The sequence below is a fragment of the Muntiacus reevesi genome, chromosome 5 (genome assembly GCF_963930625.1).
Source record: "Muntiacus reevesi chromosome 5, mMunRee1.1, whole genome shotgun sequence".
Lineage (NCBI taxonomy): Eukaryota > Metazoa > Chordata > Mammalia > Artiodactyla > Cervidae > Muntiacus > Muntiacus reevesi.
This window is the reverse complement of record NC_089253.1, coordinates 50,472,446-50,492,672: the sequence shown is the minus strand read 5'-3', so window position 1 is coordinate 50,492,672 and position 20,227 is coordinate 50,472,446. Positions and strand designations below refer to the sequence as shown.

The following is a 20,227-nucleotide window of genomic DNA, read 5'->3' as shown; positions in this document are numbered from 1 at the left end:
CAGTCAGTGCTGGGGTCAGTCAGTGCTGGTGGAGAGTTTCAAACAAACCCAGTGGCCACAGGGAGAGGATACAGTAGTAGAGAAAGGGGAGACTCACAAACCATTATTAAAGATGGAGGGCAAAGAAACTGCTTTTTTTTTTTTTCCCCCAGGAAATGAGGGTAGGAAAAGATGGAAGAAAAGAACATTTTTTCCCATGTGGTAACTCAAGCCTAAGGAGCTGGCTGGCTATATACCCATTAAACCAATGTCTTAGGAAACACTGGTCTCTGCCAGAAAGCTGCCCTGAAGCGCTGCTTCATGCCTCAGCACACCCTGGGGTTGGGAGGTGTGGCTCCTTGAGATCCTGTTTGATGTGGCAGAGGCACAGATCTGGGGCCCAACAAAGACAAGGTGAGAGTGAGGGGGGAAACACCGCGCCGAACTTTAGAAAGGACTCGAGTTGTGTGCGTGTGTGTATTTTGCATCCCGTTTAAGTAAGGATATTTGGGATGGAAGCTACAAAGGAAAGAAAAAGACTTTAGTCCTGTTTTGTGAATGATTTCTGTTTTCAAGTAAGTCCCAGGCCCTGTTTGTTTGGTTTGTTATTAGTTATTTTCTCCCAGCATGTTTGAAAGAACCTAGGTGGGCAATGTGACTGTGCCTGTGGAGAGCAACCTGGAACAGGCAGGAAAGTGGGTGAGACTGCTCATTACAGACGACTACCGACCGTGGCTGGTTCCTCCTTCAGAATCGACCTGTTCAAACAGCCAGGAGAGTTGGGCTATTCCTCAACATCATACTTTCCCTAAAATACCTTGGGGGGTCAACAAATCTTTTCCTTCCTTGCTATTTTAAAGGAGAGTAGATGCATCTGGATGAGAGTTGCTGGGAGGAGTTCTGAATTCTGAGATGTGAAAGCTCAGAACCTAAATGACCTGTTTTGACCTAAAAGGTGTTTTGACCTGAAACTAAGGTCTAATATTAGTCATGCTAGAGACCCAGTGAATAGAACAGCTAAAACAAACAAATTCTCAATCCCCCAAAAACCTTTGGGAGGGTGGGAACTGAAGAACTCCAGAAGGAAGGTAGGGAATAGCTGCTAATATGTGGTGGTTTGGTTGCTAAGTCGTGTCCGACTCTTGTGACCCCGTGGACTGCAGCCTGCCAGGCTCCTCTGTCCATGGGATTCTCCAGGCAAGAATACTGGAGTGGGTTGCCATTTCCTCCTCCAGGGGATCTTTCCCACCCAGGGATCAAACCTGGGTCTCCTGTGTTGCAGGCAGATTCTTTACCGACTCAGCTCCGAGGGAAGTCCAGCTGCTAACATAAGGGAAACTAATTTTCCTGATAGGCATTTCATTAAAAATTAAAACAAAGAAAGAAAGGACTGCCAAACCTGACTCTTTTTCATCCTTCCATATTCATCCTTTTTCAAAAGCCCCAGCTTCATAGTTCTCTGATTGCAGATTCTAACCAAGGTGGGCAGAGCAAAGCTCATTTCTTAAGGGAATGAAACTGGCAACCAGGGCTGTGAATCACTAAAGGGAAGTGTTGGCAGAGAAACACTTTAGGATCCAGTAATAGGCTGAGTCCTGGGCTTGCACAGATGGGCTTTCAACGTGGCCGTGGCAGGGCCCTTCTCAATCTCAACAACCAGTGACCTTACCCAAAAGTGGATACATACAGAGGATAGCACAGTCACAAGTGGGCATGGATTTTTATTCTCAGTGCACAATAGTTTGGTTTCTGCTCATCAGCAACAGCTTCACTGGTTCTAAAAAAAAAAGATCTCTTTTTTCCTTCTTTTAAAACTCCCCTTCCATTCTTCCTATCTCAATGGAACAACATATTTGAATTTCAGAATTGCCATTTATAGCATTTTTTTCCTAAGAACCATATAAATACATGCAAAACATTGTACAGAGAGCTTAAATAATATTAAAATGCAAATACAGATTGGGTGTACTGTTTAGCTGAACTGTAGATTATAGCAACACACACTGGGATACACATTGCTTTGATATCACTGTTTGTGTATGTCATGCAGATCACGATAATCAATCTTCTGGTTTTTTTTTTTTCTTTTATACAAAATACCAGTGCCTGTTATGCTAGTTACTGAAAAGAAAAAAAAAAAAAAGAAACTCAAAATTCCTATCTGTGTGCTAATTTGAAACAATGTAGATAGGTTTGTTGGCACATATATATATGGCATATTCACATATGGCATATATACATACAGGGAGAAAACAAGAACCAAAGGCCAATTCAGTCATGGGGAGCTCACCTCCCCCCACCTCTCCTAATCAGGAGGAAAGGGGACAGCAGGTCTAACAGCAGGCTGGGAATGTAAGGACAGCACTGAGCTAAACAGAAGGATGTCTGGTCTGTTCTGAGCAACAGCCTGTAAAGGCTGAAGAAGAGCAGGCATTTACAAAGGGTTCCACCCCCACCCCTGCAGTGAGGGGGTCCCCAGCTGTGCAGAGGGAGGAAGAGGAAGTATGCACTTTGGGATGGCATCAGGGGCTGCTTCAGTCACTAGGCAGGGAAGACAGGAAAGAGAAGTGATGAGTTTAGAGGTTTCGTGAGCTTGCCATGCCCCTGGGTTTTGGCAATGAGGTAATCACTCAGATTTAACTGTGCGGACTCTCCCCTCTGAAGTTCAAGGGAAGAAGAAATGCAAACCCTGAAGAACTCACAAGTGCCTGCGGGATTTCTTGGTCTCTCTACCACACTTAGAGATGGAGAGTCATTTTAGAAGCAGAGGACACCTATGGGAAGGATCTAGTCAAGATTGTCACCTAGGGCTAGAACCAGCCTTTATTTTTCTGTGTAGAGCTATTATCTGCCATCTAATATATTGCATGAAACTTTTCTCGGGGAGGGGGAGAAGTCTCAAATCAAATCTTTGCACAAAGAAATCACTAATGGAAAACTCCAGGGGCAACAGGAGGTGAAAGAACCATAAAAAATGCAACCCCCAAATCAGAGTACCCATTCAGCCCAGTGTCTTGGGTACCACTCTACTAGCTGTTCTTCAAGAAATATAAATCTACCCGAGGTCCCTGATCCTGATCACTAGTTCTTAATACCCATTTCCATGGGGATGTGCACTTATTTCCTGCCAGTTGTTCCTTCTTCCTGGATGCCTTCCTTCCCATTGGTAATCTACTGCCCATTTTTCTAGTTTTATCAAGAGAGGAATCTAGGATAATATTTCCCCCTTTTCCCCATCAGACTCTTTTCAAATCCAAAGCACCATTTTTTGGGGAAAGCTTTATTAACTTATGCCATATTTATTCACTGCCAGTTGGATCACTGAAACTGAATAGGAAAAAAAATATATAAAAAATATATGCACATAAACACTTAAACTTGCTCAATTCCATATCAGCAAAATTTATATTAAAAAGTTCTAGAATCCAACAAAATTCTTCCCCCTAAGCATAAAGATGGCTGTTTGGAGAAAGGTAGTGTGGTGCATTGGTTTTAAAACCAATTGCAAATACACTGTAAGTCACCTGTCATGTCTAACAGTTGGTTATGTGCCCCCTTCCACAGGGTCACATGACAGCACTTTATTTTAAATCCTTTAAACAAAATACATATGGCTGACTCAAAAAGTATCAGTTTGTGATCTAAAGAAAACTATATATTGTTTGCATAATATTTCTATGTTTTCTTTCTTACTATGGAAACCAGAATACACACAAAAAATCCCATTGACTTTAAACAAGTAGACACAAGCCCTCAAGAGTAAACTTGTCAGGCACCATGAGAGTCTTTTGGGAGCAGGAATGATAAAATAGCCTCCAAAGTTTGTTTTAAAAAATTGATCTGAGGTAATAAAAGACTCGACAGAACTAAATCTTCCAATTACTTAATAAATATATATGTGAACACCGAACACCTCAGGTGACCTATTTTTTCCCCATTAGTACTGAAGACGGAGGAAAAAGAGATCACTGAAGCATGCAACTTTGACAAAACCAGAATCAGACTTGGGGGCTGATGCACTAACGGATGTGCAGGCACCGTTTCTTTACTTCTCCTTCCTAGGGCAGCTCTGGTGAGAGAGGGAGGGAGGAGGGAGCCACAGGAGAAGGCTGCAGACGACAGGCCAGGTCACCGGACCCCCAGGTGGACATGCAGCAGTCCCCAGCCGCCTCAGGGCCCTTCTCCCCAGTCCCGTCACTCGAGAAAGAGGGGAGAGGCTTCATTTATCCAGTGGAGATGGGACTCGGCAGACATGGGCTGACTCTTGCACGAAGGAGCTTATGTCAGCACAGCAGGGAGAGAAATGGAGAAACTGCACGTGCGGCTCCACCCCGTCACATTAAGGAACACTTAAAAAATCTCCTAGTCAATTCCCTGGCTCCTGAGAGCCAGGTGGGGAAGGGGATACTTTGGGCAGTGCTCAAGGGGGGAAGGCACAGGGCCTCCTTGGGCCGCAGTGAGAATTCTAGAAGGGGCTTGAGCAGGGTGTAGGGAGTGGGAGTCGGGGGGAGCCTCCCTTTGCTCCTTTAAGTCAGCAGAGTGTCACTGGAGCCATATATTTTCAAAATCAGAATATATGAGAAAGGCTGGGGCCCTTTCAGTGACTAGATGAGTCAAGGGACACAGTAGAGTAGAATTAGAAAACTGAAGGCAATGTCCAAGCTGACCCCAGTCACCTGAGCTCCAGGTTTCTGGCTTCTCAGATCCTGCTGCAAGGGCACTTTGGCCTCTCCCACGCCTCCTCAATCCTCACTCCCCCAACAATCAGGCCCTACCCGAGAAAAGCCTTAGCAGATGGCTTTGAAAGCAGTAGTGGTTACCCCAAGGAGGACTCATAGTTGGCTTCGATGGTCTGTCTTGTCCTAGATCTGCCAGCTTCTGTTCCTTAATATCCAAGTTCAGTCAGGAGGCAGGGTCAACCTTAATTCATCCCTTTGCCACCACTTTAGGAACAGGAGAAAGCTCAGGCTTCAGGTAAAAACTACAAACCACATACACGTAAGCTTTGTGGTCAAGGTTCATCTTCCTGGCACTTAGAAACCACAGGCCTGACAAGATGGCAGTTTAGAAGTAGACAACCTGGCAATGACAGGGATATCGTATTACCTGCGCTCAACTGCTTCCAAAGGACCATTGGCAAAGAAATGTATCTGTCTCTAGAAATAAATCAAGAGTTTCATTGGGGCCAGAAGGGAGAAAGGTCAAAGTTGACTCAACTCACCCATATTCTTTCCATTTTCTTAATCATCACAACTTAAAAAAGAGTGAAGGTAAGGAAGACAATGGTCACAAAGGACCAAGAGATTGTGGGGAGGTTTGATTGGAAGGGCAGAAAGAGGTTAAGGGCCTTAGGTATAAGTTTTCAAAATGGAAAAATTGTTTTAAAACAATCACTCTATATGCTGAATCTGTACCTTCCATTCTTACCTCAACACATTTCATTTGATGATGTTTGTAGCTCTGAATTTTGAACTGAGCTCATAAACAGCATAGACTCATAGGGTAAAAATCCAGAAGTAAGGAGACTAGTGACATAGGCATGAATACTGGGGAAAACTAGAGGTGGGGTAGACGCCAAGATGATTTTCATCATTTCTCTCAAAATGACTACTGACACATCCAAGGAATAGATCCACCACTCATCACTTGCCTGGGGCTTAACTGGGTCCTGCTACAAACCCCAACTCAAGTTTCAGTTAAAGTCCTTGTGGGTCTGTGCTCTTGCCTCTTCATGGTCAGGTGCGGTTCACACATACTTGGGAGCAGCTAACATGACAGTGAAAACTCCCATCATCACCTTACTGATGGGACAGATGAAAAGGGAGATAGGGAAGGCAGGAATGGGAATCAGAGGATGAAGTTCAAACTGACGTCTCCAGGCTGTGTAGAGGGCTGTCCGAGTGGGAAGCAACAATTTGTACTTGGCAGCAATCCACCGAACTGTTGTTTCTGTTGGTCTGTGGAGTGACCTCACCATCCGGCGAGGGCATCTTCGTCCCAGGCTTAGACACCTTTTCAAAAATTTCCTCTTCTTGCTCATCCAGGAGTGGTGTCCGCGGCCCCTCCTCATCTATGGTGAATTCAGGGTGGGTCATGAAGTTGTGGATGGAGTTTTGGTTCCTGGGTTTCTGAATGCTTTCGTGGAGGGAACTATGGAACGCTTTGACCACTTTGATCTACACCAGGGGAAGGAAAAGGAGGGTGAGAAAATGCAGCGGTGAGAACTGGTCAGCAGAACAGGGAACTGGGTGGTTTGATGACAGAAACAAAGCCCAAACTACAGAACACTACTGCTCCACAACCCAGACCAGACGCATGAGAAGAGACCATGAAACACTAGAACATCATGTGACTTAAATTTCAAGCACTGAGGTGGGGGTGGGGAGAGTGAATAATGACAAACAACTAGAATATTTCAAAGCTGCATAAAAAAAGTAGAAACCCCAAAGCAAAGTTAGCATTCCCAAACAATCTACTCTTGAAATTAAATAGGAAACAAAAAGATTCATTAGTTCTTTTGGATGGAAGGCAAGGACATTGGAATTAGGTGTAATTTGATAGTCAAACTTAAAAGTTGATCCAGACAAGTGGATTTCTGTGTTGGGGCCAAATATTTTGTGAGTGTGGAATGGAAGATTACACATTGAAGTTTAGTTATCTGTTGAAAACCCTCAATAAGCCAAACACATATCAATTTGCACACAATACACGTTGGGTGACAAGCGACCAGGAATGCTGTGCGGCAAGGCAGACAATACCGTGCAGTTGTGTTAGCAGCATGCAAGAAATCAGAATTCTTATGCTCTCCAATCTAATAACTGCTCTTTCAGTCAGGAAACATGCATATGTTTATATCCCACAATCTCCACCATGTCCTCTTCCCCCAAACAAAGCAGAACTCCACTCCTGCAGTCCCTCCCCTTGAAGAGATGGATAAAAACAGGCATCACAGTTGCCCCCTCTCAGTTCAGATGAGGCTGGACACGTGCGGCCATGACTCTGACACACAGCAGCGGTGCCGAGTCATAAAGCTTTCTCCAGCTGTTTGTAAATTACGAAGAGGAACATAATCTTAGGTAGGGGAGGGAGAGCGTGGGGTCAGAACAGAAGCCACTCAGGCCAGGAGGTTTTTCTGATGGGATGGACCAAGAGGATGGAGGAAAGGAAACCACCTGCAGTTTGGGCAGAGGGGAACACACTGCCTCTCAGAGCCACAGGCTTTGCTCACTGCACAACAAAGGAAGGGGCTCAGTTTAGAAGAGAAGAAACACTTGACCATCACTGATCCCTCTGCCCAGCCTTCACTTTATCCATAGGCACCAGCTCTTCTGGCAGCTGTTTTTCTGAACAGGAAACCTCTCTGAGGTACGCTTTAGAACTTGGGTTGCTAAAACTGGAGTAAGGGGGCAAGGTGGGATCCCGAGAGGCTGGAGAGAGAGGGGAAAAGCAAGTGGTCGTAGGACAGTTTTAGTTCTCAGGAGGTGGCTGATCCTAGACTTATCCCAAAGTTGTTTCATCAGAAAAGAAATGGAAATAATGCAGGAGAGACTGTTGAGGTGGGAGAGGGAAGAGAAGTGATGGTGGCTGGGGTAGGGTACCTCCTCCATCACACTGCTCTTTCAGCAAAGAATACTTTCCTGAAGAATATGGATCCAGCAGAGCACACAGAGAGACAGGCAAATAAACTGTACGGCTTGTCTCAAGGCTTCCTGTCACTGTACAGAACCCTCAGAAGTGAAGCTGCATCTCTGCTGGCTAAGGCTTTCTTTATCTTGTCTCACTCCACAGCACACGGGCACACCCACAGGACAGAGGGCACCCAGAGCTCGGAAGGCAGAGGATGGTGTCACTCGGTGAGATCAGCTCAGCGCTTCAGCCAAGAAGAATCGAGGGACCTGGGTACACATTCGCCTTGCTACACACAAAGTTAGGATCTATTCTTCTATCCTTTCGGTAAGATCAGATGGAATACAGGTTACATCTGGTTTTCAGGGGTCAAATCTTAGAGCAAAGCAACTTGGATTAAGTGAGATCAAATCCAACACCCTAGTTGGGAGATGGGCTCAAAGCCATACTCCCCCCTGAAGGGGTGGTAGCACAGCCCACAGTTTTCACTCACTCTTCCGATCACATTTCTAGTAGGTGCTACAGGTAACAGGTACCTCTATACCATGAGCTGATCATCTTCAGTATCTGTAATTTTCAAACTTCCTGCTTCTGTTTTTTTTTTTTTTTTTTTTTGAAGCAACTGAATACTTTGTTAAAACAATTATATGTGAAGTCCAATCTAGAAAACAGATGTTTAAAAACAGGGGTTGCAATGAGGTTCTGGAGCCCTGTTTCCTGGCTTTTCGTCTCACCTGTTGGGGGGATGAGTCACTGTTACAGGCAAATAATAAGGGAGATGAAGGTGACGTGGGGATGGAAAAGATAGGGACAGTTTCTTCTTTAGGGGAGCAAGGAACAGTCATCCAGCTAGATAACAGGGCTCTGGACTCTAAAGAGAAAGCAGCCGCCTGTAAGGGAAGCTTGAGAAGAGGAGTCAGAGAGCTCGGAAGCACCGTCTGGTGGGCTGGAGGTGGACAGGAGGGTGGTGGGCAGAGGGTGTTGGTTGCACCAGAAGGCCCCTCCATCCCGGCGCTGACCTCAGAGACTGTGACACGCACGGATGCCCAGCACACAGCTAGCTCATCACCAGCCCGGCCCAGGCGGAGGCAGCCTCCCTTCCTGGTACACAGTGCCTGGCGCCCGAGCAGTGTGTGGGGGACAAGACAGAGACAGAGGCGGGTGCTGGGCAAGCTTCCGGCCCTCTCCACTCGGCCAGTCAGCCTTTTCTTCCCCAGTCACCATCGCTCAGAGTCTCTGGGAAACGTCCCTTCTGCAGTGCTTATCCTACAGGTCAAAGTGGCTGATTGAAGAGCAACTCTTTCTCATGGCTCAGAGGTCCAAACCAGGCTGGACCTTAGATTAGGCATGAGTGCTAAGGGCCACTCTCTGGAGTTCAATGAATGGGAAGATGAAGACTCCTTTTTCTTCAGCTGGTATTCTGCAGTTTTCCTTTGCAGAAATCAAGGGAAGTGAAGGAATTAGGGCCTTCCTAGAGAGGGAAATCTTGGGTTTCCCAAGTGGGGGTAGTGGTAAAGAACCTGCCTGCCAATGCAGGAGACATAAGAGACACAGGTTCGATTCCTAGCTCAGGAAGATCCCCTGGAGAAGGGCATGGCAACCCACTCCAGTATTCTTGCCTGGAGAATCCCATGGACAGAGAAGCCTGGCGGGCTATAGACCACAGGGTCACAAAGAGTCAGACGTGACTGAAGCGACTTAGCATGCAGAGAGGGAAATCTTAGAGATCTGTCTGCCGAAGGTTAGATAAATAATTGAATTCATTTGGAAATCTGGAATGGGAAATGGGTTTTAAAGTGCATGCCTATACCTTCTAGGCCCTCCAGTAAGAAGGCACAGCTGGAGGAAAAGCAGGCATGGCCTGCCCCTCTGGATTCCCCACCTTTGAAGGTTTGAACCCTGTCCTCTGCCGGCAGCTCTACAGAAGCCTGATGGGCTGGCTTTTGCTTAGTGTCCTCCCACCTTCAAACCACCAGGACAGGTGACACTAACCCTTCCCAACAGAGAGGCAGGATTTAAAAAAGAACAGAAACAAATCCGAAGGACATGGTAAAACTAGAAGAAAACAGGAAATAAGAGGAATATGGGAGGACTAGAGCAAGAGATGGAGAAGGCACTGGCACCCCACTCCAGTACTCTTCCCTGGAGAATCCCATGGACGGAGGAGTCTGGTAGGATGCAGTCCATGGGGTCGCTAAGAGTCAGACGCGACTGAGCGACTTCACTTTCACTTTTCACTTTCATGCACTGGAGAAGGACATGGCAACCCACTCCAGTGTTCTTGCCTGGAGAATCCAGGGGTCGCACAGAGTCCGACACGACTGAAGCAACTTAGCAGCAGCAGCAGGGCAAGAGAGCCTTGCATATTGGTAGGGTAAGACGTAGTTCCTGGCTGCCTTTGGGTCTAAAGAACATGCATCTACATAAACCTCCTCTCCCCCTGCCCCTCACACCTCACATAAGAACACTTAGGGCTGGCTAGAAAGACAATGGATAATCTAGGTCTGATCATCCTACACACTCACAATCAAGTGAACCACAGATAAAGCAGTTGTTCTTTCTTCACCCCCATCCCAGGGTTACAGTGGTGGTATCCAGGAGTGGGGGAGGAAGAAACAGACTAAACACTCAGCTATTTGAAGCCCACAATATACTTAACACAGAGAGACTCCTTCCCCACCAAATACCTTAACAGCACTATCAGCAAAGAGACTTCTATTTCCTCTCTGGGTCCCACTTGGGGAAGGTAAAAAGATCAGGAACAGGAAGGTATAAGCATTAGCAATAATCCAATAATCTACCTATAATCTACCAGATCTTAGGGTGAGCCTCGATGGCATTCTGGCTGACAGGATGACTGAGAAAGGGGTCCTAAAACTTTACAGCCAAAATAAAATATGAAGTGTTGGTTATAAGTAAAACAATCAAATTAGAGGAAAGGAGGGAAAAAAAAAGGTTGCTCTTCAGAAATTCCTAAAAGAAAAAAAAAAATTTTAACAGGTGAAAAATAAGTTATTTTGATCTTTTTATATATTTCTCCTATGAGATGTGAATGAATAGATTCTTAAACCAGAGTTTGGCTTAAGATCCCTGAAAAATAAAACAATGGGGATGCTCAGGCCTGTGCATTTGAACTGAGTATCTTTTCTTCACATTCAGCTACCACTTTTAAGCCAATACTGCCGGCTGACAGTAGAGTGCTGACCAAAGGGACACTATTGGTGTTGGCCAAACTCAACATTGATTCAACTATGACAGATCTACCGCTTTTAAAAAATGGGAATGATAGCTTCTTTCACGCCTTTTTCAGGACATCTCAAATTTGCCCCCAGATGAAGAGAGTTCCCGAGTCTTCATTTGGCTGAACCTTATACCTAGCCTTAGGAGATAAGAGTTGAAGCTCAAAGGAGGAGAAGGAGAGGAAAGGAACAACAACATCTTCAAACAAAGCAACAAACAAAGTAAAGGAAAACAAACAAACAGAACTCAAGGAAGGAACAGGCAATGCAGGGGGACAATCAGAAAACAAGATTACTGTCTTTAAAATGGTTACGGTTTAATAGCTTTTCAACATTAAAAAAGTAATAAAATTAAAGGGCACACAGCTAGTTTTGGAGTGGGGAATTTGCCCCAGCTTTTCTTCCCTTAACTCAAAGATCAAAGGGAAAAACCAAAAGGAAAAGATAACCACAACTGGTTAAAGTGAATGCCACGTGCTCTCTTGTGGTCATTTTAGCAAATCATGCATCATAATAGACTATCACTCACTGCCCAGAGTAGGAGATGAAACAGCAGCAGCAACAGAAGTGGTGGGGGGAGATTTGACTGGTGCAACTGTTACATAGGATGAGCTAGGAACATGTTTTACATCAAGGTGTTGACCCATGGTCTGGCGCTTTAGGACTCCCTTAAAAGAGGCTCCCGTCTGGAATGTGTTAATTACGTCGATCTGCAAAGAATCAGAAAGTGAGACAGCTTTGCTCCATAGTCAGAGAGAAGTGGGAAAAGAGGAAGGGAGGGTCCAAGAGGGTTAGGGGAGGGGATGGAAAGAGCTGGGGAAAGGGGACAGGAGATGGGAAGCCAGAGAGAATCCCTCACACACAAAACAACGGTCAGGAGAAGGGGGGAAAAACGTTAATTGCACATCACACTTCATTTAAGGAACAGTTTGCCATGGAGTCTAAATACCCAGCCAGAATCTAGTCTTCCTTTCCCTTTTAGCCTATGATGGACATTTTAGGTGTGCTGGTGTCCAAAAATATCTAAAATTTAAAGGGACTTTTCCCACTCATGACTCCTGATAGACAGTGACAGCTTATTCACTGCTTTGACCCATACTCTTAAAAAAATTAAGCATGCAATTTAAGATAGTAGGCAAAGTATATATTATTGAGTTTTTAGGCTCAGGAACTCTAAACCAATTAAATTGATTACTTATTATTGCAGATTTTCCAGGAAAACAACTTATGTGTTTAAATGGAGGCAGTGTGGTAGCCCATACACGAGCGGCCACAGGGGTAAGGCTCCTGGACCACAGAATTGCTGGGCTCACCCTCTTCTGGGTTATTCTCTGAGATACCCTTTCCTTGGGTGGGAGTGGACAAGGCCTCTGAAGGCAGAGCTTAGGAGCCCAGCGGCCAGGCCCTTAGAGAGAAGGCCTCTAGCAGCAGTCGTGTCCCTGGAATCGCCGGCACAAGGGCAGTCAAGAGCTCAGAAGGTGGATGGGCCCAGGAGGAGCTGGCTGGGAGTGGCGGCGGTGCTCACCAGCTGCGGGTCTAGCCCTGCACAGACTGCCTCTGATTTTCAGGGTCTGACTCCTCAGAGACAGAGGCAATGAAGGCCATTTGTCTTCTGACAGTGGCCTTGATGTGAGGCCTCGGTAACCTACCACCCTCATCCCTGACTTCTGACTAACAAGGAACAAATCAAAAAGAATTCCCTTACCCTTCAGGATCTGGTAGAATCACCTTAAAAATGCCCAAATGCCTAACACCACGGGTCAGTCCACCAGGGAGGTGGGAGAGGCGCTGACCCCATTCATCTAACCTCACTTCCCCAGGTGAGAAGGTGGGAGAGCAGGGACCTTGCGAGTCAGACAGTTGCTCTTATTTATAAAGCTTCCTGAGAAGCCATGAAATGTTTAGGGCTAGTTTCTGGATTCAGACCGGGTTTGAGCTAAAATACCACTCCTATCACATGATACAGTCCTCACTTCCAAGGGATGGAGGAGCCTAATGCTGTGGGAGAAAAAGGTCTGCATGTGGGAAGGGCTCAGCCACACCAAGAAGGAGCTGGAGAGTCACTCCTCTGGCTTGTTAAGGCCACAGGGTCCCAACCTCCCGATGAAGCTGGAAGTTTAGCAAGATTCAAGCCCTTGAGTTTCCCAAACTTCTGCTCTCTGGTGCTTTTAGGTCTCCCAAAGCTACAGAGACCAGGACGAGACAGAGCCTGGCACTTCCCATGTCAGGTGCTGCAAGGAGAATGACAAGGACCGGCTCTGCTGAGTGAAGGGCTGATGCCAGGACAGGGCTTTAGGATCCAGGGTGAAGGTTAGCACAGTCAGCCGCAGCTGCTGGGGAATCAGGGGTGATGGCACAGACTGCTCATCACAGCACCTTTAACAGGTAGCCTTTGTTGTCCAGTTCAGGCTTTAATGTCATTCTGGTCCAAGTACCTCTTGCTCCAACAGAGAAAGGTAGTATACCTAAAGCTATGCAGGCAGCAAAACCAGAGAGGTATAGAGTCGAGGGGATGGACATTGGTAGTGGAGGGGAGGGAAGATCCATGAGTCTCAGCCCCAGGAGAGGAGACTGGGAAGGAGCCACGAGACACTGGAACGAGGGGATCCTGGCTAGGAAAAAATGTACATAGTAGAAGAGGAGGCAGATGATCCTGAAGGGAAGAAAAGAAGACAGGTTATTCTGAAAAGAACAGGGCTGCAGGAAGCGCCGAGCCCTCAGAGACGGGAGCCACAGGCTCCGAGCTCTCAGGGCGCGGGGGGCCCTGGCTGGGGGTGCACGTGCAGTCTGGAGGGGGGTCTGTGAAAACTCTGCAAGTGCTGAGGTGGCTTTTGCAGGTCCCTGGGCTCTCCCTCTGTGAGGAGGAGCTCAAGACAGGGGAAAGGGGCCCCAGAATTTCTCTCCCTAGCCCTGGTTTCCCATTTTCATCTGCTGTCTGTCTACAGGAGACCAATTCCCAGCTGCTACAGGAGTCCTCCCTTATCTGCAGGGGATAAATTCTAAGACCCCCAGTGGATGCTTGAAATTGCAGATAGTGTTAAATCCTGTATATACTATGTTTTTTCCTAGACTAATGGGCAGGTAGCTGATATAGTGAGGATGTGATAGGCAATGGAATGATTTACATCCAGGGCAGGATGGAGTGGGACAGTATGAGACTTCATCAGCTACTCAGAATGGCATAAAATGGAAAACTTACGAGTTATTTATTTATGGTAGTTTTCATTTAATATTTTCAGATTGTGGGTGACCACAGGTAACTGAAACCAAGGAAAGCAAGGTCATGGATAAGGGGCGATCCCTGTATTTACCGTAGAATATTCTTTTCACCTTTCTTCCCTAGAAAGTGGTGGGCTTGACGAAGGAACTTTTGAAACCACATGCAGTGCTATGTTTAGAGGGTGAAATTTACTTCTGGGATCTCTAGCCAATCTGCAGAGAGGGATAGGTGTTCTCTGGAGGACACCTTTGAGAACTTGGGGATTTACAGTTCCCTGAGACAGGAAATTTTAGGACTAACACAATAGAGGTATGTGAGGTAAGAACAGGGAAGTGTTAAGATTATCAGTATCTAGACCAGGCCATTTACCCAGGAAAAGGCAGCTATAGTTGCTGCATGAAAGGTGGGGAGAGAAAGTTACTGTAGGGCTAGAGGCAAGGGGCTTAAGGCAGCAGGAGCAGCGTCTATCCCATTTCAGAGAGCACAGGAAGGGAAATGGTGTGAAGAAATTATAGCCTCTTCTTTTCTGGGGAGAAAATCTGAACCTGTAAAAGACACTCAGGCACTGAGAGACTGCTGTTATTTATATACACTTAGCAATAACGTTCCCCATCATGGTCTTACATTTTGAGTGGGGAAGACATAAAAGAGTGAGTTGCTTTTACAAAGATCCTCCAGATAACATCTACATTCCCTTAACAGCTGCTTGAGGATGTACAGCAAATGTCTGCTGGGGATGATGGTACAGAGATACTGTCTGAACCCTTTCTTCTGCAGGGTCAGGAAAGACTCTGAACATTTCCCACCAGAGGTTAGGCCTATTGCTTCCAAGAGGCTGTAAGCGGGAAGCTTGCCTACCCGTGAAGGGTGGGAAGTGGCCTTCAGACAAGCCCAAAGCTAGAGGACCATGCTGGCAGCTGGGGTCCTGTGCTCTGGGCTCTCCACAATCAGTCTCCTTTCAGAGGAGGAGACCGCTGCCTCTGCCTCTGTCTATCCTGAAGCAAGGGAGTTTGGGCTACCCATCAATGAGAGGGCCTTAAGAAGGGTAGAGACACTAGCCATCAAGAACTACTACCCTCCCGACACCTCCCAATAAAGACGGAGGGGATTCCTCCTCCAGGGCCAGGACAGGCCACCATCACCATACCTGAGTCTGGATACGGTTCAGGCCCCGGAACCAGAGGATCTGGCCTCTGCGCAGCTCCATCTCTGCGTGGTCAATCTCGTCCAGCCCCTCGGCATCCTTAGTGATCTCCTCTTTGGTGGTGCCGTGTCCAGCCTCCTTCAGGAACTTCAGGGATTGGGTAGGTATCGTGGAAATGACCTGAGAGCAGGTGCAGCAAAAGGGGAGACACGAGGATCAGGCTGAGAAGAGCTGTCACTAGGCTGCGTGGGCCAGGCCCTGGGCGAGTCACGCTTGGCCCCAGCACCCCTCTCCCTGGCTGGGAGAACAGAGGGAAAAGGACCAGCCCACCTGGGCCAGCATCTGCCGGGGGCTGACCAGATGTTTGCACTTGCAGACGTATGAAGGAGAACTTAAATTCTAGTATCTGACCAGCATCTGCCTTGGGACATACTTTATTCTCCTCCTCCTGTCTCAGTTCTCTCTTTCCATTTTGCCATCTGTCTCTTAAGGGAATGCGTGGTACATAGTGGGAAGGGACACAGACAAGAATCTGGGGCAAAACACGGCTGAGGACAAGACGGTCACAATGTATGTGTGAGCACAAAGGGGAAGGAAGGCTGCTGGGGGGTAGGGATCCTCTTCTCAGTTTCCATATGCTAAGTCATTGCTCTTTTATAAAACTACAGTGAGAGGACCCTGAAGGCTTTCCTGGGCTTCGGGTGAGAAAGTGGATGGGCCAGCCCACAGAAGGGACATATAAGTATTCTCAGAGGATATGGAGCAGGAGCTTGGGCTTGCAATTCAAAATGAATCACTCAGTGAGCTCAGTGCCTGACAGTCAGTTCCCCTTTACAAATAAGAAGAGGAGCAGACAGGGCTCAGTTGGGACCGGGGGACTGTGTGAGCAGTCCTACGTGGAGTCAGATGTTTGAAATATAATGTCCACATGCTGCTTTTGGATGTTGGAAGGAGCTGTTGTGATACAGAAGGAAGGCTTCAAGGCCACATGGCCACATGCGAAACTCGATCCAGGTGAGTGTTTCAAACAGTACATGAAACGAGAAAGCTTTAGGGACCCACTGGTAAACAAACAGCAAACAAAGCAGGTTGGAGGGACGTGTGTCAGGAACTGGGATAGGGATTAATCAGGGAGGCAACTCGGAGGTATGGAAGAAATGACCAGCAGGTTTATGGGGGAAAGCCTGCAGTCCCAGGGAGGAATCTTTGGGGCCAGTTAAGGAAAGACTCCATTACTCAGGTGGCTGGGCACCAATCCGTGGAGACCTGGGGTCTGCAAAGCAGAAGCATAGCCCAGGGCAGAACTGATGATGGGGGGGAGTTGTAAAGTGGTACTGGGGAAGGAATCAAACTGCTACCAAACCAAAATAACATTATATTATTATAATGTTAATAGCTAACATTTATTGACTATTTACAAGGTACTAGACATTTGTCTAAGTCATTTCTATATTGAAAGTGGATTGTTGATTAAGTATGATTCACAATGGCCTTGCTATCCTGAGTTGAGGAAACTGAGGCAGAGCTGCTAAGAAACTTACTCACTATGATGCAGTTTGTAAAAAACAACCAGGATCAAACCAAGGTAGTCGGTTGCAAAGTCTGGGCTTTGAACCATACACTACACTGCTTCTCTAGAGACCGCGTGAATCTGAATTTGTCTCAGGTGATGGTCAGGCGCTCATCCTGGATAAGGCGATGGTGAGAGACAGCAGGGGCAAGGGAGTCCTGCGGCATTGCGCAGAGCACGCGACCAGACTGCAGCTTCACTGCAGACATGGGCTTTGTAAACGCTTCTGCTTCTAACACCCTGACTTTTTTCTTTTTCTTTTAGCAAAATTAGCACTGAAAATTTCCACTTCCATCTCAGAGAAGCTAAGGGATTTGTCTGTCTCCAGGCATGATTAGAGAAGAGATCAGAAGCCTCTGAAGTGGTGGGCACTCATCATTCTGCTTTGGAATCCTGCAAGATGGAAAGAACCTGAAAACCTGGTGGCAGAGGGAACAGGGAAGCAGAATATGAAGCTTTGGAGCTGGGAGCCTCCAAAGTTGCTTGTTCCATCTCATCTAGGGGAGGGAAGGTCTGCGGCTGTGTGACCGCGGGAAGGGTGTGTCTGTACTCACCTGGCCCCACAACAGCTCTCCAATACCAATGAAGAGACACCAGAACCACTGGGACAGGGTGAGCTTCGTACAACTGAAGGGTTTGCCCCCAAATTCCACGATGATAATCTAGAACAGACAAAGAGGCAGCCTGTGACTGGGAGGTGAGTAACAGGTAGCCAGCCCTCTAGTCAAGGCCACCAAAGCCACGTCAGCTCCCTGCCCCAGGATCCCTGCGGTGCAAACCCTGGTATGCTTGTTGGGGAAGGAGAAAGAAGAGACCCAGATGGGGAGAAGGGAAGAGAGACACCAACAGTCTTTGTAGAGCCTTCCGATGGGGAGTTTCCAGTCACTGTGAACACTATTAATTAAAAGACGCGGGGATCAAGGGGAGCTAAGGGCTTCCTGTGTCTGAAGCCAACGGGTAAGAAAGAGAAGGCACAGTGATAAAGAAGGGAAACTTAGGAGGGGTGCAAGTAAGGGAGAGGCAGGCGCTCTTCTGCTCATCATCTCTTGCATGGCATCTGTCTTAGGATATCTCTGATGGCGGCAAGAAGAAAGGGGCTCGATCCTTTCACCAGCAGGGCAGTCATGCCCTTGACTCCAGTCCCACAGAAGGAAACCACATCAGGCTTATCTGTCAGCTACATGTGGCACCATTCCATTTCTTCTCCTTTACTCTGAACAGTGTAGCATTTTGTACCACGAGTCCTTTCAGAACACAGTGGCAGGGCCAGGGAGATGCCTACTTGGCACCTTCATGCACATTTCAAGTGCGCCGGCACGAGGCATGAAAGGGTCAGAGGGCAGTGACCTTCCTCCCGGTCACTATGTTAAATTTCTGTGTTCTAGAAAGTTAAGGATAGACTTCTACAAATTTTACTTTATTCACTACCAACATGCTGCTGTGCACTGGAGCACTCAACACAGAGGGATCCAATTCTAGAGAAATGAGCAAATGAGAACCAGCTGGGAACCCCAAAGTGTTCAACCCACAGCCTAAGTCCCTAGCCGTCCCCTACTCCTCTTCTGGGGCACTCAGGGCATCCTGGCTTCCAGCGTCTGGCCTTTATCTTCCCAGACCTTCTATCCCAATCCTAGCTAGAATCTCACCTGGCTGACGAATGTGCCCAGCACCACTGAGCAGAAGATGAGATTGCGGAAGATGCCCGAGAAGACATTCCTCTCTCCGTGGATCTTGCGGGAATTGATTTCGTTGAAGAGCTGCATGAGCACGAAGGTGTTGAAAACAATGGTGTAGTGCTGGCTGGGCGGAGAATGCAGAGGCGCTCTCCTCCCGCTGTCAATGTCAAAGAATTTCTCACCTAGTCGGGAGAGGGGTGCACCGCAAGATTGAGTACACTCTCAGGGAGGGCTGAGGTTGAGTCAAGACAGATGAGTAGGGCCTCACTGGTTGCTTAGGGTTGGTGTCCATTCTAACCGGTCAGTATCCGAGCCACACAGTCATCAAACATTTTCAGTCTCAACATTTCTGACCTTCTCTCTCAGTTTGTTCCATCAATATTTGCCTTCTTGTGGCAATGCATGGTGGTAAAACTACATGCACTAGAGTCTGGCAGACATAGGTTTGAAACACAGTGCCGCTATTTACTCAATATGTGACCTAAGTTTTGGTTTTACGAGGTAAAGAAAGGTGTCATAAAGTTACCCCTGTGAGATTCTTAAGAGGAGTCAGAGAATGCCATAATGCACCATGGCGTGGGAACAGAGGTGCACTCAGCGCGTGAAGATGCTACCGCCCCGCTGGCTCAGCCTGCTCCCTGCTCCCTTCTCCTCTTGGGCTGGTCTCTGCCCCATCTCCCTCTTGCACTCCACACGCTGCCCCCTACCCCATCCTCCCCGTGGCTCACCAGCAAAAACGAGGAAAAAGATGACGGAGAGCTGATAGACGGCGTGACCCAGGATGTTCTTCATCATGGTGCGCGAGATCAGAGGCTTATTGCGGCCATAGGGCCGACGCTTCAGCAGAGAGTCTGTAGGAGGCTCTGTGGCCAGGGCCAGCGAGGCAAAGGTGTCCATGATTAGATTAACCCACAACATCTGCACGGCCTTCAGTGGGGAATCCTGGCAGGAAGAAGAACCCCTCCTTTTAGCTTTCCTTGCAGACTACCCCTCACCTCACTCGTCAGCCTCACCTTTGCCCTTGAAAGGGCCTACCTCCTGCTATCCACTTATTAGCTGAATCACACTTAGAAACTTATTTAACCTCTTTGAGTCTTGGGTTCTTCACCTGTAAAATGGGGATAATACCTACTTTGCAAGGTTGTTTTTGAAGATCAGAGAAACTACATATAAGCGCTTATTACAATGGCCAACATGTAAGTGCTGCATTAATGGTAGATAAATGATCATCCTCCCACAGGAGCAGATGGAGGCTTGGAAGAGCGAATTCCTGCCCCAACACCCCTGCAGAAACGCTGGGCCTTGCTCCTTAGTCGACACGCTGTAACGTCATACCCCTTGTTCCTTGACCCCAGCCTCATCCCTCCCGTCTCAGCTCATCCCACCTGGGTGATGCAGGCTCCAGTGAAGGCCACGATCACAGCCACCACGTTGACGGTGAGCTGGAACTGCAGGAACTTGGAGATGCTGTCGTAGACGTTCCGTCCCCACATCACCGCCTTCACAATGCTGGTGAAGTTGTCATCTGTTAGGATGATGTCAGAGGCCTCCTTTGCCACATCTGTGCCTGCAATACCCTTAGGTAAGAGGGGGAGGAAAACAGTGAGGACCTGGAAAAAGAGCTCATCTGTACTCTGAACTCATTTCCTGAACTCCAAGAAGCCTCAGAAGTCGGCACGAACACCAGCGGGCACAGCAGCCACACAGCTCTACCGACTAAACCACCGTGTTCTGGTCTCTCCAAAGAGAATGAAGGCAAATGTGCCGCCGCCA

At 47.4% G+C, this 20,227-nt stretch overlaps 1 protein-coding gene across 5 annotated transcripts in view; it reads right to left on the bottom strand.

Annotated features, from left to right (window-relative positions):
* Positions 1–1,680: 1,680 nt before the first annotated feature.
* The window catches only part of ATP2B4 (ATPase plasma membrane Ca2+ transporting 4), a 104,651-nt gene continuing 86,104 nt past the window's right edge, over positions 1,681–20,227 (bottom strand). For 3 of the 5 annotated variants that reach the window (XM_065938189.1, XM_065938191.1, XM_065938190.1), the window contains exons 16-21: positions 19,840–20,031; positions 19,183–19,396; positions 18,425–18,636; positions 17,333–17,440; positions 15,212–15,388; positions 1,681–6,155 (exon numbers count right to left, since the gene is read on the bottom strand). In XM_065938189.1, coding sequence (XP_065794261.1) covers positions 5,841–6,155; positions 15,212–15,388; positions 17,333–17,440; positions 18,425–18,636; positions 19,183–19,396; positions 19,840–20,031 — 1,218 coding nt within the window. In that variant the 3' untranslated portion in view covers positions 1,681–5,840. Of the gene's footprint in view, positions 6,156–11,373; positions 11,555–15,211; positions 15,389–17,332; positions 17,441–18,424; positions 18,637–19,182; positions 19,397–19,839; positions 20,032–20,227 lie in introns of all 5 variants that reach the window. The other 2 variants (XM_065938193.1, XM_065938192.1) reach the window with 2 other exon arrangements.